We start from the raw sequence: 19,941 nt of genomic DNA, 5'->3' as shown, positions 1-19,941 counted from the left end.
GCTGGGGAACCACCGTGACACGTCCCAGACACCGTGTCCCACGCACACCTACCCGAGCCACCCAGGGCTGTGACTCACTCGGGCTGCAGCAGACAAAAAAGCCCAAGCTCACGCGCCTCTGAGACGTGATTCTGGCCCAATCCCACCGTCCTGTGGCCCCGAGGCACCGCTGTGCTCAGATGCTGTACACAAACCAGTATCACTGACTGCACCATCACTGAGGCGCCCGAAAAAGCTGGAAACCAGCAGCCCAGAGGAAAATGCACAAGTGTCCCTTTTAGGGACTCAGGCCAATTGTGAAATATTGACTCCAAACACTTAAGAAATAGCAAGAGCACTAAAATGTCTAAAATGTATCTTTGGCACAAATTGGTTAGGTCAGTTTGAAGGCAATTCTAAGAACAGAACTGGTATTTGGAGTACTTGAGGAACAAGGTAGCAAAATTACAGAAATCAGCCCTAATTAGCTGAGAGGGATGGCTGGGGAAAAAGACGGAAATAGAGAGTAAACAAAAATGCACATAAGTGAGAGACGAGCCATCCATCAGGGGAGGGCTGCTCAAGTGTAAACATATACAGGCTGCGCTTCTGTGTATAAATACAAGATGTGTGTGTATGTGTATATATATATATATAATGTATATAAGTGCATAGTACAAGAGCCCTTCAAAACTAATAAACACATAATAACAGAAAAATATGAGTAAGATTGATATGTAGAAGTAGGAATGCATTTTAGCAGGAGTACAGGGTGCGCAGAACATCAGAGGCTCAGCGACATGCTGGGACGAAGGATCTCATGTCTGGGATCAGCATTATCACCCCCGTGACACAGCAAGCATCTTCCCAGGGCAAAGAGGGCCACCCAGAAGACAAGTTAATGGCCTTGTCTAAAACAAGTTTCAACATACACCCAAACCATAGCATCAGATGCAAGTCCTCACACACCAGGCTCCTACAACAGGCCCGACAGACACAACAGCCGGAGCTGGGACAAGATCACCCTGCGTACAGCTGTCCCGGGGGTGCCAGTTCAGCTGATAAGAGGTTACACGGATGACGAAAACAAACAGATCAACAGCAGCTATCTCCGATCAGCTGCCTCCTGATGTATTATCCTACGCAATGACACTAAATACTTCCCTGTAGCTACCCAGTTACAAGCAAGTATCAAAAAGGAGGTCTGAAAGGGGGACACAGTAGATCTTTCTATAGATAAACACTCTGCTCCCCACCTTCCCAGTACAAAACAGGCAACGCAGCAGACTGCTTTTGGCAAACCCTGGCTGAGACCTTATCCTTACTCAGGGAACAGGCAAGAGCACAGCACCCAAGCTGCCCTAGTCCAGTAAAGTGGGGAGCGAACAAGACAAGATAAGCAAAACCAAAACTGTTGGAGACTTTTCCATTGGGCCTTGCAGCAAGCAAGAGTCCAGGACAGCAGGACTCTGTCACCTGGTGCAGAAAGGGTACAAACCCAATCGTCCTGCTAAGGTTAAATGACTTCAGAGAGAAGTGATAAAAATCCTCGTCCTAACACAGAAGAGCTTCAAGAGATGGACAGGGCTGGTGATGAGCTGGGTCTGGGTAGCCACAAAGCAAGAAAAACTGCAGCAGAGAGACTGCTGGCATGTGGCACCTGCTCTGAGACCTTGTCAGCCAGCAAAGCAGCCTGTGTCAGGAGGGTTTATTTCAAAACTCGGGAATCTGTGTTACACTTTACTTGATCATAACTTTGTACTCAATTTGAAATATTTTAATTATGTTTTTTAACAAAGCCATCTTCAATTACGAGTGCTTGCTCAAGCAGGAAGCTGCCACACCTTGGCAGTTCCATGGTACAGTCAGATCCGCAGCCCTTTTTATTCCCTCTTAATTGCATCTGAATTTCTAACACAAAGTGCACATCCCTAAGATCAATGTGCATGACTTGAAATCTCAGCCGAGGCAATGCAGCAGGGACCCGGACCATGCAGAGAATCCAGCAGCCTTCTCAGGCCAGTAAAAGGACACAGTCACTGCTGGGTTTTGCAATGGCTTAGCCATAGGGGTTGTTCAGCATGTTTCTGCAGTAGCTCGTTAGAAAGCCACAGATACGTGAAGCAGACATAATAACATACCAGCTGTACACCAGGGCACCTAAATGCAGTATGAGTCTCCCTGAAGAGCTGTCCCTGTGGTGTGCCAGTGTGGAGATGATGTCCCCACTGCCCACCGGATCCCTCCCTTCTACCCAATGCTGGCAGTGCGATTCCAGTGACTTCTTCTGCACTTGACTTCTGGTGTGCCCTGCGAGCTGTCATGTGAATGGGGTTTGGATCAGGTAGTGCTGCCAGCACCACCGGCTGCTGGGCTGTGCACAAAGGATTTCTTCGCTGGCGATGCCCACGCGCAGCCCGGGTAACACGCTGTGAGGATGCAGTCACCTCTCCCAGGCACGCATCCACTTCCATGCCCCACTTCTGTGAGAATTAACACACACAAAAAAGGCGATTTGGCTATTTGTTTGGTGTCATTTGATAATAACAGTAATTATTTCAGCTCCGAGGTAATGAGCAGCAGGAGTAAATAGCCAGAGGCACTGCTCCAGGCTATCAGCTCATCTCTGCTGGTCAGTTATTAATGTTGAAGGAACGTCTCAGGCATTAACTATTATTGCTAAATCTGCTTTTGGTCATTGTTTTTTTGTTTTGTTTTTATACCGTGCTCTATCTAAAAGCAGGGAATGACTGGATGGAAACTAAGGCATACTAAAGCATTATGAAGTTCCCCTTCCCAGTGCAGTATTAGCAGTGAACACAAGGGCAATGTTTCTATTTTTTTCCGGCTCAGTCTTGTCCTCACAAGCAGTGACTCTGCATTTTTAGCTCGCAGGGCACAAATCCAAGAGTGATCTCATTCAACTGTCAAACCACTTCTAACAGAAAAAAGGTCTGTGCCAAGAACAGGTAGAAAAATCATAAATAGCTCTCTCAGGACTTGGTTATACAAGAGTAATATTTCCAGAATGTATTTTCCCTACTTATTTTAGAGTTTTCAATGCACAGAGACAGTTCAGTGAACATCTGCTCTCTCCCTAGTCTGTCCCCAGAAAACACCCGTCCATTTTACAGTTACCTATGAGGCACACATTCGCTCACTGGCGTAGTCAGGATGAGCTGCAGACGTTCAGCTTCACAGCTGAATAAGTTATGATGGCCATCAGAAACTGCATAAGCAACCTCCCCTCTAATGAAAATTTCTAGTCTGTCATTTCTTTAACCACTCTTCTTCGGATCTTGCCTGTGCTTGTTTTACACCAAGGCCAATTGTGCTCATTTCAGCGCAGGCCCTTTCACAGTGGGTGCTTTTGGGTGAGACCCGAGGGAAGCCCAAAGCAGCACGGAGCTGCACCTGGGGTCCCGACCAGGCTCCTGAGGGGCCATGGGGCTGCGGTGCCTCGTGTTGTCTGCCCTGACTGAGAGAAAAACCTGCCTGCAGCCAGCCTGCCCCCCTGCTTCCACATGCTTTCACAGAACATGGAAAGAGCTTTCCTGGCATTAAGACCAGCTATCTGAAGAAGACTTGAGGCCGCACCGCTACCACAGCCACGCAGCCTTGACGGGGCCAAGCCCACCGAGCGCTCTCCTCACCACCACAGGAGCAGGGACGTACAGCTCCATACAGGCAGCTCCTGCGATCCGAACAGTGCCAAAATACCTGCTTTTGACCCATCCCTGTGCTTGCTCACACAAACGCACAACTGGAAGCTGCCAAATGCCACCCACAACAAGCCCTGGCCTGAGGCAGCCAAATGAACGCCAGGCCCAGGGACTCTGGTGGCAGCGAGGCGCGTGCTGAAGTGCCCTCCTGGGCCAGGGCCTGCTGCCACAGTGGCTTGAAGAATAGAAAACCCATTGAAGTGGAGTGCTGTGAATACAGAGGGGTCATTTTTCTGAATATGGACTGCCTGATGGGAAGACAAAGGCCTGATTTACCCTGAAATACCCACATCCGAACAGCTGCAAGACTTGAGGACGCCCAGCACGGCCTGAGCTCCCCCACGTGCAGTCGGGGGCTCTCCGCGTTAGGTGGAATGCATCAGAAATCCCCAACAGCTGACAGGGTGCTAAATACGTTGCTTCAGGTTGGGGTTGAGAATGAAATCCCACTGAAATAAGGCAGCTACCTGTGCCAATTTAAAAGCATTCATTTCCCAAGATTGTTACGGGTGACTTTCAAATCCTCTGCTTTGGACACATGCACACACGACCTCCCCAGCCATGCACTAAAGCACAGCTCACGCAGGGGAGGTACCCGCTGCTTTTGGGGCCACTAACAGACAGAAGTGAACACCGTACAACATGACACTACCCACACTGTTTCGGGTATTATGAAGATGTAAAGAAATACTTTCACTTACCTTATCCTCTTAACGTTTGATGTGGAATAACCATGCCCTGCTACAACCCACACAATCACTAAAAGACACTTTGCCAGTTTACACAAACCCCAGTCATGATAGAATACCAAAATGGAGTAACACCGAGGTACAGATGGAGAGCTCTGAGACAGTAAGTCTGGAGGTACTCAGTTTGTTATTGTGTCAAAAAAAAAAAAAAAAAAGAGCTACAACAAAACAGCTATCAAGAAAACCCTGGGAGTTTTTTAGGTTTAATTTTTTGACTTTTAGTCTAGAACATGCCTTGTTACTTGGCTAACTACAGAGATAACTGTAGTAGCTAGAGAGGTTTAAACAGAAGAAAAAGGTGGAAAGCTTCTTGTTGGGATTCTAGCTGCATGAGAAGTACAGTCACTCAATTACTACAGAAATATTTTAGTTATCTTTCTAGATTACTTAAAACTCCTTTGCTAGGCTGCACCCTGTCAGCAATGCTCTCATGAAGCATTTCCAACCACAAATCCCTTTTCAACATTACCACAGAACTTGGGAGACCATGGCTTATTTTAATTTCAGGTTATTCCAAAAAACCCCAACAAAGCAGAAATTTTACCAGAGGCTTGTGTCTGAACACCGCTCTGTCCCACTGGGGCTGGGTATACCGAATCCTGACACTAAGGAGGGAGAAGTCTGTGGCTGCATTTTTCTTCTTGAGCATTTAAATGAAGCAACAAAAACATACGTACCAAATACAGTAGGGACTTTGCTCTCCCCTGAAGCTCCCTGGATGGTTTCCAGAAGGACACCTATCTTAAATGTATCTCTTTGGGAGAGGACAGTTGCACCACAAAGGTGGACGTGCTTCTGCACGGTCATCAGATTTCCCAAGTAATCTCTGAGCCAACAGACAAGGTAATAAAAGCAGTCTAAATGCTTTTTATCTGGGATACCACCTCTCCTATAGGCTAATCTCCACTACAGTGAAGAGACTAACAGAAATTGCTGCAGCTAACAGATTTTTGTTCTCTCAGTTGTTTTGCATCAGGCACCAGAGGCAGAAACAACGCGGGGAGATGGGCAGCTCTAGGAACTCCCTGGGGGCAGAAAGAGCTGGGCACAGCTCTGTCCAGGAGCCTGATGGTCTTCAAGGGAAATCTGCTGAAAGCCCAATGCAGCAATTTCAGACTGCCATAGCTGGTTAAAGAAACTTTCATTGCTCAGCTGAAGCTTTGTATAGAAATTAAGTCTTGAAATACCATATAGGCCTGGTCCTGACTTTGTATCAGTTCACACAATGCTGTGCTCCTGGTGATGTCTGGCATGATGTAAACTGGTTTAGTCTAGAGAGAGAGGGTAACGGCTGGGAGCACACTCAGGTGCTTGTCCCTTGGACCTCTGAGCTGCTCGTTCTGCAGGTTTAAACTAAATATTTTTATTACTTCCATTATCAAAATTCACTGCAAGATGCAGAGCAGTCAGTCATTGACCCTTCCATCACTTCAAAAATGCCTTGCTTTAACCTTTTTTTTTTCTTTTTTTTTTTTTCTTTTTTTTTTCTTTTTTTTAAATAAAAGCGCCAGTGACTCTGGATGAGATAGATTTTGTTTTTCAGGTAAACCAAGTTTCTTGAATATTATATCCACTGACAAACAAAATAAAAATAGAAGCATTAGCCTAGAAAAACAAAGGCAGAAAGGGATACACGACTGAGCTCCAAATAAACTAGGAGAGTAAACATCAGAAAAAGAAAAACAACTAAAGATCTGTTTGGTACAAAAATAACAGGTTCAAGCTGGCCATAAATATCTAGAAATGCAAAATAGCTTCTTGAGCCTTAGTTCTTGGCTGATCAAGAGGCTCCCTGCAGGAGTAGTAAGGGCAGAGCTTGATCAGCTTATTGCAAAAATTACATGTTGTCTGCAGAAGAGAACTTTGCTGGGAATATGTCTGACTACCCACCCTTCCCCTTATTCAGCCACCAGCCCAAGAGCTACTCAATATGCAAATTCTAGTACCATAACGAACAGGGCTGCTATCCAAATTAATGCAATCTATGATGTAGTGTAATAACTAGCAACAATACTCATCATATCTAACTCAACCCAATTTAAATAAAATAGAGAAGGCAGTGCTCATTAAATCTGAGCGCTGCTTTGCTGAAGTTATTATAAATGCTTGCAGATGCTCTCATGAGTGACTCCACCTAGAAGTTTAAGACGCTAAGAAAAGAAAAGGTTTAAGAATGAGAACATACATTTTTGGAAAAATCATTTTGCATTACTAGCTCTGGAAATCAGGACAACTGCTGAGAAAAAGCCTTTGATTTTGTGATCTAGCTATAGACAGGGTCCTCCAGCGTACACTGAATTAGCCTCTTTCACAGCAATTACTCCGTTCGGTTCACCAGGGAGTTCTGACTCCTCTATTCACCCAGCCCAGCTGTAGAGGCCTGCATGGATTCTGCAGCTTTGGATACATTCAGGTTCAGCACTGCACATGGCAGGAGCCTGAAAGCACACCCAAGTCCTTCCTCCTCCCCAGGAAGAGCAGCAGACCTGGCCTGACCTCTGCTGGGGTTCTGCTGGCCCGCTGCTGGAAACCACCTGCAGCAGAAGCACGGCGGTTTGGGGGCAAACCCTGCTTCCTGCAGCACACTTGACAGGTCGAGGCAGGAGACAAAGAAGCTGGAGAAACCTGCTGACAGTGCACTAGCTGGAAGTCCTACCCCATGCGAAAATCTCCAGCCTCACAAACCTACTTGTGCTGCTTGAGCCCCATTCCTACAGCCCAGCACAGCCCAGCAGCCCTCTGCTCCCTGGCTACCAGCAGGGGAGGGCAGCCCTGTGGCTCCAGCCTCGGGTGGCCCATGGGCTGTTCCTGTGAGTCTCTAAGCCAAGAAGTACGCCTGACCTGACATAGCTCATGAGATCCAAAAAAGCTGTGAAGTTGTTCTTTACCGCCTGTGTCCAGTGTTGTTAGCTCTCAGTTCAGAAAACTGAGGAGAAAGACACTGAGCAAGGAGGTGCGATCCCTGTGAGAGGACGGCAGAGCTGCAAACTTCACAAGAGTTGCTAACACTGTGTGAGCAGACGTGAGAAAAAGCAGCCTGATTTGCTTCTCAAATTTACTTCTTGAAACAGGGTTTTGTCCCTCAACTTGCTGTAAGTGCAACTGGCTTCGATAGGAAACCACCAGAGTCTCCTGAGGCACACCGAGCTAGAGTAAGAAGTCACAACATGTAAAACAGGACTGCTTCATGGAGACGGCTAGTTTAGCTTCTGCTGTTGTATAATCATATAATTTCTTAATTCTAACCGTTTTAGACAACAGGGAGGTTGTTTCATTAAAAGCCACATACCCTGGCAGTCCTCACATACATATGCACAAAGGTAATCAAACTCTTAACAGTACTGACAGGGCTTGCCAAGTTATATTCAGGCTTTGGAAACAATCCACGCAGCAATAACTGGAAGGCTTGTGTGAGGGAAGAGGCACAGCAGCACCCCACAATGCAAATGAATGATGTTACTGTAATCATTCGTGTCCCAAGGGAGATCACAGTCTGCTGCACAACATGAACAGGCTGTGAAAGTCTTCACCGATTCCTGTACTTACCAAATATACTCATGAACTGTTAGCTAATGTTAGCGAAGTTTCTTTAAAAAAAAAAAAAAAAAAAAAAAAAAGGCAGCAAGGAAATGCACCTAAGCTCCTTTAACAGCAGTTGTGGCAGACAGCTTTATATTCTTTCATTCTGTTCTTTTTGTTTGCTTGCTTTTAAACAGGAAGATCACAATTAAGAACAGCATTAAGGTTTTGTCTACATTGGAGATTTGTCCCAAAGCAGCATAATCCCTGCAGCTGCAACCACTGCCCCTCTGAAGTCAGCAGTGGCAAACTTGCAGCGCATTTTATGCGCAGACCGTTCCCAGATGCACTCGCTCTCCAAACTAATATCAGACTTCTGTTCCGCGCATGCTCTGGTATGCAGTTAACTCCAACTATATTCTATGGAGAAGCCCAAAATCCTGTACCATTTTGTGGAAATAGAACATAGCCGTCATCTCTAGACGTTCCCAGAGATGCCACAAAGTAAAACTGAACGTATAGACTGCAAGAAGTGCAGATAAATCCGACCTCCACCAGGATGTCAGTTTGGCCCACTAAAGCTGACAGAGGAAAATGAGAGAGAACTTGTCTCAGATGCCTTAATGGTGTGAGCTGACACACCGAGGGATCAGAGACGTACCAAAGCTACCAGAAAGGGACCGGGGAGCACGTGGCTGTAAGAGGAAAGCAGGAGGGAAAGGTGAAACAATCCACTCTGGCAGCAGCAAGGAGCTAGACCTGACTTCCTAGCATCAGAAACACGGAAGCATGCCGTGTGGATGGATCCCAAGGCACACCGCGTTTCAGCCTCTATTTCAGCCCATGGTACGCTGAACACAGAGAGGGCTCCCGAGTCTTTTCCTTGGCCTCAGCTGCATTTGCTGCCCGGTACAGTCTGTCAGAGCCATTATTTTTAAGTGGTGGAACGGAATCCTGTATTAAATCAAGTTAAGTGAACGCAGATTCTCATCCCCCCACATGCCTGAGGTATACACACACACTACCATAGGGGCATATATGGTTTTAATTGGCGTTGGTCCCTGGTGTAGCCGAGGCCCCGGGACAGGAGTATTGGGTTTCATGACACAGCAGCACTTTCTTTAGAGACAAGGAAAGTACCCCTCTCTCCCAGAAATACTGTACAAGCCCAAACAGCTCAAGTTACTGACACACTAAATCAGATAAATTCCCCTCTATTTAAGAAAATGTCTTACCCTGACAAAGGGATAGATGAATTTCGCTCCATCTGCAGTACTCTGGCTGCTTGACTAGATGGAAACATTTGTCTGATCCCTCAACACCAACAACCTGTTTGGAAGCATCTGTTACATGGCTGTTACTACCACTTTCCCAGCTTTTGCTTCTCGATATGAAAACACCACCGCAGCAGCTCGAGTGCTTAGGGAAATCTCCAAGAAGAAAAACAGCCTGTGCCATCTGACTAGGGAGAAGCAGGCACTGACCCCACGAGACCACAGTCTGAGTCTGAGTCCACTGCAGAAATTCTTGCCAGCACAAACGCTTGATCCAACTTGCTCTTTAATGAAGAGGTAATTGGTCATTACTCGTCCACAAGACACTAAGCAGACATAAAGCTGAAAGAAACAGACATTAAGTTCTTGATATTGCAGCTGGGAGTTTGAAAGTCTTACCTTGACTACAGTGGAATCTAGATAATGGTGTGTACATAAAATTTAATAGACAGCAAAAAAAAAATAAATAAGGATAACACACCCTTCTTTCCAACCTCAGCATAAAACTACAGCTCTTTTATCCTCAGTTTACCAGCTCAGAGTAGGTGACAGCTTTAGCCACATGAAGAGACCTTAGGAGAAACTATATATAGGGTGAAACGAACTTTTCTCCAGGAAGCTCTAAATCTAGGTCATCTTGCTTCTTCTGAGAGGTAACAAAAACAGGTTACTCACTGAACAAGAGGGAAGATTACAGTTTATAGAGGAAAACAAAAATTACTTGAAGAGTGAAGTTTTATTTTTGTGCAAGTGGATACTATATTTTCTTTCCTAAAAGATTCTTCTGGAGGATTCTGTAAAATAAAACTCCTCATATTTAACATGGTGTCTCTGCACAGCTCACTCCACCTCCTGCACGTCAATAAAGCCACAATATTTACAAAAGGAATGGGCATTCTTCGGTGAATTTATTTCCTAGTTTAGCCACACAGTAAATCAAACAAAACCTAACTTATTAAAAATTCCACAGTTTGCCTAAATTCAAACAGTGAAAAAAATCTCTTCTGGCACCTCACTTTTGGTTCTTGTAGATGAGTGGCTGGAAGGACTCTATAAAAAGCAGAGCTGCACCTGAGTTACCAGACGCACCCATTCCAGCAGACTACGTATCACAGCACTATGCCCAGCTGAAGGCAGGGTGGCAGAGCAATGGGGCAGCTCACTCGGGTTTTGGGCCTGAGGCCATCCCACCCGATCCAGCTGGCAGAGGGCACATGGCCACCACAGCCACTGGAGCTTCGACCATGCTGCATGCCCAGGTGCTGCTAGCTAAGGTTTGCTTTGTGCCATTACCAGAGCCGGCTGACACGTTTCCTTGGCTCAGGGCAGACCTTAAAGCAACACTACTTATGCGGTGCTTTTTCCTCTTTTCTAATTTGCAGACCTCTGAAGAAATCTGCAGCAGAGGTGTGTGGACCTTTATTCTCAACTTGATGACTACGGATAGGATTTTATGACTTCGCTGTTGTGAGCACTGTAACGCAGCTTATAGAGCCTCAGACATCCAGGGTCTCAGAGGTGAAAAATCATTAACCTAGAAAATAACTAATATTTAAAATAAGTATTTTTTCTTGAGATTTACAAATGATAATGTTTCCTTCCAAGAAGGTCAATATACTTCCAAGAACGCCACTCTTCACAAGACAATCCACGACTGCCTCAAGGTCCCCAAATGAAGATGTACCACTACAGAACCTCATGAAGCAGACACTAAAAGCGATGACTTAGTCATGTCTCATAACCTAAACTGAAGATAGACAGATGCAACTGCAATACAAACTGTAATACCTAAACAGAAAACAACCAAGAGAAATCCCCAAACATCAGAAACTGGTGAAGCAATTAAGCAAGTACTATTAGCATGCAAAAAATACAGTCTACAAGTGTTAAGATATTAATTTTGTCTCAGCTAAATCTGAATTTTCAGCATTTGTTTGCCAGTCTGAGCCTTTTATATAGTTTCCACTGAATTCAGCAGTTAACTGCTTTCTGTTAAGCAACAGTACAGACCAAACCAGTTTCACAGTTGGCTGTCTGTAGTCAAGCAGTTCTTACACCTGTTTGTTCAAAACCCAGGAGCAATCACTTCTCTCTCTGATCTTCAAATAAAATGCATTTATTCAGACAAAATAAATATTGGTCTTAATCTATACTGCAAAGTCAAACTGTCTGAATTACAATTTCAATGACTGTGTTAATAAAACTCTGTGATTAATGTTCAGCGCGCAGAACAAGCTCTGTATCTGGGTTTAATTACAATGATGAATAAAAGTCAGACACAGAGGCATCATCCCCAAGTAGTCATGTGTTATACTGTCCTGTAGATATTGAAATGACGGAGTCCGATGCACTTTGATCTCTCAGATCCAAGTCTCGGCAGCTCTAAAAGAGAAAGGGCAAGAGTGCCCAGCCTCATCTGATTCTGCGACATGCACACACTGAGTCACAAGGGATTTGTATCCCTACCTACCCAGGTGCACCTTAGAGGAATAAATAAAGGCAGATAAATATTGTTCCAATTCCTTCTGGTTAGAGCTTGTACAGAGTCATCAGAAGAGCCACACAAAGCGGTAGCAGTGAGGACCACAGAGAACCATACAGCACCTACAAGCTACTGTCCAAGTATGCATATTTTATGTGCAGATATTTCTGGTTTATCATCTATTTGGCCATTTCTTTTTAAATCAGTTTTGCCATGACAAAACTTAGTATTCATGAAGCTGACAGTATCTGGCAAAGTTTTGGTGGTTTTAATCACGACTGCAGGAGAGGTGATTCCCACCCTTTGAAACAGCGCCGAACGGGTTTTTACTTACACTGGATATTCATGTGACTTGGTTGGATTTTTATTAGTCATAAAAAAGGCATTTCCTTGATGCTTCTAGGACTTCTCTTAGCAGTCCAAACTCTAATGGCACATGGGCTAAGCTCTGGAAAACTCAGCACTGTCAGCCAGCTGAGATTCATCTTTGAGGACGAGGTTGTCTCTGCAGATACTTGGCCTTTGAGTTCAGTGAACTGAGCACAGGGACTGCTTCTGAACTGCGCCTCCAGAAACACAAACTGCTCTGGGTGGGGAAAAAGCAGAAGGGAGGACATGGAGGCCTCTTCAGTGTCCAAAAACTACGATCACGGGAAACAAGTTTCATTACTGCAGAGATAATAGTCTGCACATGCATCGCTGCATGCTGGGGCTAAGGGAGGAACTGAATTTCCTGAGTCACAGTTTCTCCCATTCCTCCCACAGTTTCAGTCCTCCCTCAGGCACTTCAGGGCCTGAACTAAAGCAGTGGCTAAAGACAGGCAGGAGGAGAGGCTCAGAAATCAGACTAGCCTTTGGTACGGTTTCATGCATATGTGCACGTGTGCAAAGCAGGGAGCGTGCGCGAGCTTTCTGATGGCTCAGCAGAAACGTCCAGTGCAATAAACCAGCTGGTTGTGATTTGGCTGACGCAACTGTGGTTGAAAGGAAGGCTCTTTTATCTTCTCCTCCAGTTGCTGCACGCATCTGTTGTTTGTCCATGTCACTGCTCGTGGATTGTGGCCCAGCAGCTTTTCTGCCACCGGCATTGTAACTTTCTTCTTCGTTGTCGAGAAACAAGAGTGGCCGACAGAGATTCCTGTGGAGGACTGGTAAATAAAGCAACCGTTCCTTGCAACTCCTTGGTCTCTTGGAAGTTGTTTCATTAGCTCATAGGAAAGTCATGGCCGCTTTGCTTTAGCCCATCCTGCAGACCATTATCTCTTCAAAACACAAAACTAGTTTATTTTCCGTGGTTCTGAAACCGAACTGCAGCTGTATGGCCAGCAGCATCTGCAGATCCCATCAGTGAACTGGCAGCACACACGGGAAACGCAACAGCTTCCTAAACACAAGGTGGTCCTGGATTTCGGGGAGGGCGGTGTTGTTTGTTTTGATTGGCGTGCCTCAAAGAATGCTGGATCTCCGCGGATAATGAAGATTCATTATCCTGATTAGGCAAGATTTTTTATTACCATCTCCACAGCCTGCTCATTCCTACTAATCGAGCATCTGGAACACGGGCTGCCAAATAAAAACTAAATTATCGGATTCCAGAACAGATTTTAGTAGACATCTATTGTCTTAACCAGATCTTCTGATAAAGCTCCCTCTCTACAGCAGCAGATTTGTTGTAAATTCCTGCAGAGGTTCATTTTGTAACGGAGGAATATTATTTTATTAAAATCAAATTATCACAGAACACTTTACAAACGTGAATTAAATTATTTTGCATGTCTGCACTAAAGATAAGCTTTATTGCTCCTCATTTTACAGATGAGGAAACTAAAGCACAGACCAGTTAAGTGATTTCCCAGAAGTTACAAACTGAACAGCAGGCTGAACTAAGAACGACTATGGCTTACGCTAGGGCTGCTCAAGTGATTTTATTATTGTTGAAATCCACAGTTTCACCCAGCAGGAAGCTACACGTGAACTCAGGTTTTGCCCACCAAGAAGCTCTACATCAACTCCCCTCTGCCGGGCCAGGTGGCTGCTGCATTTTCCTGCTGGTGGCAGCTGCCCCCCGAGGCTGGCAGAACGAGCTGAAGGATGGCGTCTTCTACAAAAACACATCCTACCTTCAGGAAGCACGTCGTCTCTCTCACTTCTGAGACTTTCACGGTGTCGGGGCAAATTTTTCTTGCAGTCTAAACCCAGACAGGAGCTTGCTTTGCCTTCCAGAGTCAAAGAGGCAAAGAACAGTGACTTGCCAGCTTTTTTCCCCTGAAGACGTTTTACTCTAACTCAGCCATGACATCCCTAAAAACCTGCTCATTTTGTAATTCCCTGGTCTCTTAGGAACTGTTTCATTAGCTCATAGAAAAGTCACGGTTGATTTGCTTTAGTCTATTCCGCAGCCCATTAACTCCTCAAAACATGAATACGTTTCTCCGTGTGTCCGTGGGGAGGCAACAGTAAGGACAGGCACTGCGACTGGCAGATACCAGCCCGTCCCTGGCAAGCAGTGTTATTTTTAGTTTCTTGCCCTTACATTCTGCAACCAGTTTGCCTAGAAACGTTAACAGGGTCTCTGACAGTGTTCATTAAGCCAAGCCTCTTTCCTTCATCAAAGTGATGAGCAGTGACACAGCAGACAGGGATAGACCTTGCCTAAGAGTTTGGTCCAACTTGGACGTTCCTTGGGGAAACACGTGCAACGCAGCGACCAGCATCCCGTCAAATGGGGCTATAAACACATTATCTTCTTCTCTAAATTCCTCTTGCAAAACCTCCTGGCCAAATGGTTAGGGACAGATCCTTGCCGACTGCTGACTCAACTACAGTAGGCTAGAAATTGACTCCAATATTCATAATTAGGAAGTGTTAACACAGAACTCAAACGTCAGCATACACATCCCATTTCTTCTAGCCATGCCCAACGGGTATTTATAACTGACCGGAGTCTGAGATCTATTTTAAGCTGCAGAGAACTCCAATATTCAGCCAATGCTCATTAAAATATCCATTAAAAACAATTTTAAAATGCTACTTTCATTATTATTACACCAAAAAAAAAAAAAATTATCTAGCTTTGCAATACCAGCTGGTATCCTTTATCTTCAGATTTGCCCTTCTGCCCCTCCTCCCCTTATCCCTACCCCTCAGCTCCTTTCACTAGCAAGATGAGGACAGCAGCGCTCAGCCAGCCTGGCAGCCTACCTGAAACCACCGTGCATTAAGACTGGAAATACAGGTGCACAATTTTTTGTTTTAAATAAATACTGCCCAGAAAGGAGTTTACACTCACCACCCACGGAAAACTTTCTATCTAGTACTCATTAGTAGCAACAAAGTTATCTACACGACTTGCTAAATTCTTCAGACATGCACAGCGTATTGCTCAATAATGAAATGATCTTGAATGCTATTATGAACCATGGAGTTTATAATATATGTATTTCATTACTACGCATATTTCATTTCTATTTCATACATATATTTCATGAATAAACTGACTATCTCTCTACAGATATTTAAAGCAAAACAGTTTGCTATTGCTTGCACATGCACACAATTTACCAGAACAGCCCCGTAAGATACTGAGGAATCCCAGGTTTTCCCAATGCAGCTGTCCAAGCCGTATCACAACAGTCTACCAGGACTGACTTCATTCAGCGCTCGGTCTTTCACAGTTAGAGATATTAATATAGCACTTGCTCATTTCTGAAAACAAGTTATGTAAGGCAGCCTAAGCAATCATATTCTTGAAAAAGAAGTAAACAACACAACACCGCCTTACTCTACCATTTCTCCTCCATGCAGCAAATCCTAAGCTTCAGCTCCTCCATCGCTCTTCTCGTTGCAGCTGATGGCCACCTACACCCGCAGTGTCAAAAGGCACACATCAACAAGCAGACACCCCCTGCGTGCACCCCCTTGAAGTTTCCACCAGAATGAGGAACTGGGGGATACAGCAGTATTTTGCCAACTAAATTGTAACTCATACACATATCTTTAGCAAGGTGTGGAGGACAAGCAGAGAAAATGATAAGACTGCATGTGCAATATTTAATATACACATTTCTCTTACATGAAGTTTCTAGTTGGTTGGGTTTTGTTTTTTCCTCCATGGCTAGCGCTCATTATGCAGAGTTTTTCCATCGCATCTTTCCTCCTTTTATGCTGTTCCGATATACACCAACAGTTCCAGTGCAATGTTGTACTTAAGTTATGATGAGAGAGTAATAAAAGCTTTGTTCTTTTGAGCAAAGTACACCCAATACATGCATCCACAGTGTCAAATTCCAGACAGAAATGGAGCAGACTACACTGAGAAAAGTTTCAGACTGAGCACTTTCCCAGGGTCTCAGAGGAGCAACGCTGCAGGGCCACATCTCCTGCACTGCACCAGGCACTGGGAGGGGGGCACAGGGCACCTCGGGCACAGACCGCTGTGCCGCAGGACAGAGGGACCAGGACAAGAGCACAGCGCATGCAAGTGATGCTCATTTCACAGAGCAGGCCCACAGAGGATATTGCAGCAACCTCAATTTAGGGGAAGCCATGAGACAGCCTGAATTGTGCTTTCAAAACCTGCTGTCACCAACAGCTTTTGGAAGATTATGGGCACACAGCGTTGGCTTAAGCTCATGTTTCTGATCTCTCCTCTCATTTTGTGCCTACAACCTAATCAAGTGACTATCCAGGTCAAAAGGTTTTAAATGAATCCCTCAAATGAGAAAAAAATAAAAATAAAAACCCACTGGAATATTTTATCTGGGCCTCCAAGACAACACAGGGCAGTACTGAGCACCAAAGTTAACTTTGGATCTCCTCAGATAAAGGGGTGAAACATTTTATCAGTCCATCTTCCCTATCAATGTTTCAAACATGCTTTTATGAGTTCAGTATCAATACCAAGAACTTACGCTTATTTCTCATGCTTTTAGCTTATTAATTTCGCAAGTGTTACATATATATATTTTTTTTTAATATAAAAATATTGCAGTGTATGTTGTCAACAGTAGTACCTTTTAGAAACTTGGGTAGAAAAGATGCATTCTGCACTTTACTGAACACATTCCAAAGCTCTATAAACTCTGAAATTGTTTTCTGCAGCTAAGGAACTATTTAAGAACAGAAATACGAGACAAGGATTAAGAGAAGTTGCACATCTGTTCTGCAAAATAAAATCTTCGGGAAGAACTGCTAAAAGTAAGGAGAAACTAGAAAAAAAAACAACAGTGAACTTCTGTAGAAAAAACAGAAGGCATATTGCCAACAGATGGCGAAGAAGTCAAACAGAAAAGAAAAACAAACTTGAAAGCACACGCAATTTTGAGGACTTGAGAAGAAACAAAACCAAAGCTAACTTTTTCCTGATCAGATTCACCGGTTAGAAATGGAGTTGCATGTGCTCAGCACTTAGAAAAACAGTTGTAATTCCAGGATTCTAAAATGGAGGCATCCAAAACCAGCCTCTGTCTGTGAAAATGCTGGTCAACTCTTAAAATAGCTTCCTTTTCCCCCCAACACATACAAACACACTCTTTTGTGTGTGTTTTAATTATTTCCCATGTTAGCCCTTAAGCTTGATGCTCTGGAAAATGGCTGATGTTCTCATGGACCTCTTTCTCATAAATCTGGATGGCTATTTAAAAAGATGTTTTCCCTCTGAAGCCTTCTTCCTGTAGCTTACAGTGCACTGACAGCAGACAGGTATATGCAGAGCCTCTGAATGGAAGGCATATTCCTCATTATGTCATTACAATGACAATCCAATTTTCAATCTAACTTCTGGAAGCAGAAATTTTATTTCTGAGTGATCTGATATCACTCAATCATAAAGTAAATTTGACATGCAATAATGAAGTGACTATTGGAAGCGCATTTTGCTGTTAGAAGTTAACACCTGAAAAAATTATGGCTTAACTAGATTCCCATATGGATGCCCTCAGCACAAGTGTGCCAGGCAATTTAACATGTTTTAAGTGTCAGAATAACACAGACTTGAGTTAAAAGGGACGCACAAGTCCTTCTCTACTGTATCTTTACCTCTTCATCAGCAAGCTTCCTTCTCTTCACTTGCATACCTTGCAAGAGCTGTTCAGGAAGTTGGCATATCACTGCTGCAAACCCAAAGGAAGCAAACCAAAATACGTCTATTTCATGACTAAAGCTCCAGCAATTAGGTTTTAATCTTCCAGTTTCTTGCGCACTCTCCAATTGCCACAAACAAGTTTTCAAACTCACTTTGTCCTCTTCCTTGCCTTCCCTACTCAGGTCTGTACGTTCTCATGTACACGTTAACTCTGGTTAAAACATTGTGAAATAAGTATTTATCACACATAAGGACAGAACTCCTACATTCCCATTTGTACCCTGAATCCAAGCTGCCATTTGGAAGTTAAAATGAGATCATAAGCTACTGCAGCCACAACAGCAATAATGGAGCACAAGGAATCCCCCAAGTTCAGCATTTGGCCTGTGCATTAGGCCTAATACAATTCAAAGTTATCAATCCCCTTAACCTTGAAGTGCACAAAATACTGCACAACACTGTAAGTTATGTCTTTTTTAAAGTCACAAATCACTGTGGTTTAAGACTTATGGAACAAGAACCTTTGAATTTTGATGAGGAGGCACAAAACACCATGTTACAGTGAGGGTTTAGCAATCGGTAGATTTGTGTATGGGGTTTTTGGATAGCGGTGCCATTCAGGACAGCCAAACACCTGTGTGCACATGACTTAATGCTAGACTGCTCTATTCAAATGTGGAAAGTTTGGGTATGAACGCACTTACTCAATAACAGAGGTCTGAAAGTTCACTGATTTTACTGTCTACAGTTTTCTCAGTCAACCATCCACACTTACGTACAAATTCTTTGTTTAAAAAACATAAAAAACCACAACACCAGCAGCTGAGGAAGATGTCTGCTTATCTACCACTGAAGGTGACGTGAGAAGGTCTGCAAAATGGAATTTCTCAACTCTCACAAGAGCTAACAGCTTTTTTTCTTTTGAAAGACTTTTCCAAGTCTTCCCAGAAATCGCAGACGCAAACGCAACAAAAATCAACATACCAAGTTGGCTGTCCACGCTGTAACAAAAACACGATGCATTCCTAAACAGAATGGACAATGAGGTTTAGCTTAGAACAACACGACCTTTAAAAATATTAATCTGCTGTCAAACGCTTTATTGGTCAGACAGTTCAGAATTCAGAGAAAAATAACCCATCTTGGGAAATTCCTTCTAAATGTTAAGCTCCTGCACTTGTGCAAAGCAAACAGCTACGCGGTGCCAAGCAATACCAGCGCTGTCCCCCTGCATCACCGATGACTGCTACGCATGTGGCTCCTCTTGAGCACTTAAGGGACTTCCTATCAGAGCTGTAATTCTTGAGCTTGTAAAGCACTCGCAGATTACACGTCTACCCAGTTAAATACTTCCTGCAATTTTGTTAATTATACGTCAAGGTCTGCAACTACTGAACGACTCCCACCCTTGGCAATAAGGAGCTCTCAAGCCACCCTCCAGAATTTGTGTCTCAAGCAGTCATTTATTTTAGATTTCACTGATCTATCCCATTCCACCCTTTCAGATAGGAAGACACTTTTAAAACTCGAATAAAACGTGCAGCTATACTGTTGACATTCTTCCTTGTATTGTTTTTTTTTTTTTAAAGTGCTGTGTGGCCTTCAGAGGGCCTGTTTAAAGCCATATATGTTTTTATATACGGGGATGGAGATCACCAGGAGTGGATGAGTGCAACCACAAGTCCGGCTGCCTTTTTGGGGAGCCATCGCATTGAACAGAGGTCAAAAACAGACTTCTCGTTACTACTGGCATTGGGATTCTGCATCGCTACCCTCTCCTGTGAGGGCTATGATACAGAAAACACCCAGCATTTTTCTCCCTGCCCGGTTACTCATCAAGATGTGCATTAACGTAGCCTTTCCAGACAGAAAATCCAATGGGAAAACCATCCCTTCCAGGTCCCCCCCCGGCAGCCGAAGGGAATAGGATCTACTGGATTACAAAAAGTTCCTCGCTATGGATCAGCCCCGGCTAAAAATAAGCGCGGAGCAGAGGCTGGAGTAAATAGAGCCAGACAAAGAGCAGCTCTCCTGCAAGTGCCTGTGGCCTCCCGTTCGCCAGCACCGAGAAACGAGCAGCACCAGCCAGTGATGTCACCGGGCAGGGACAACAAAGGAAGCGGCACTGCCCCAA

The 19,941-nt window shown here is 44.3% G+C and overlaps 1 protein-coding gene across 2 annotated transcripts in view; it reads right to left on the bottom strand.

Annotated features, from left to right (window-relative positions):
• RNF11 (ring finger protein 11) overlaps positions 1–19,941 on the bottom strand; it is a 30,446-nt gene that overhangs the window by 9,770 nt on the left and 735 nt on the right. The window contains exon 1 of one of the 2 annotated variants that reach the window (XM_084528401.1): positions 18,792–18,845. The exons of the other annotated variant lie outside the window; for it this stretch is intronic. Coding sequence (XP_084384527.1) covers positions 18,792–18,830 — 39 coding nt within the window. The 5' untranslated portion in view covers positions 18,831–18,845. Of the gene's footprint in view, positions 1–18,791; positions 18,846–19,941 lie in introns of those variants that run through there. 2 annotated transcript variants of the gene reach the window in all.

The sequence above is a fragment of the Aythya ferina genome (assembly GCF_964211825.1).
Source record: "Aythya ferina genome assembly, chromosome: 8".
Lineage (NCBI taxonomy): Eukaryota > Metazoa > Chordata > Aves > Anseriformes > Anatidae > Aythya > Aythya ferina.
The sequence above is the reverse complement of the archived record's forward strand: the minus strand, read 5'-3'. Positions and strand labels throughout refer to the sequence as shown.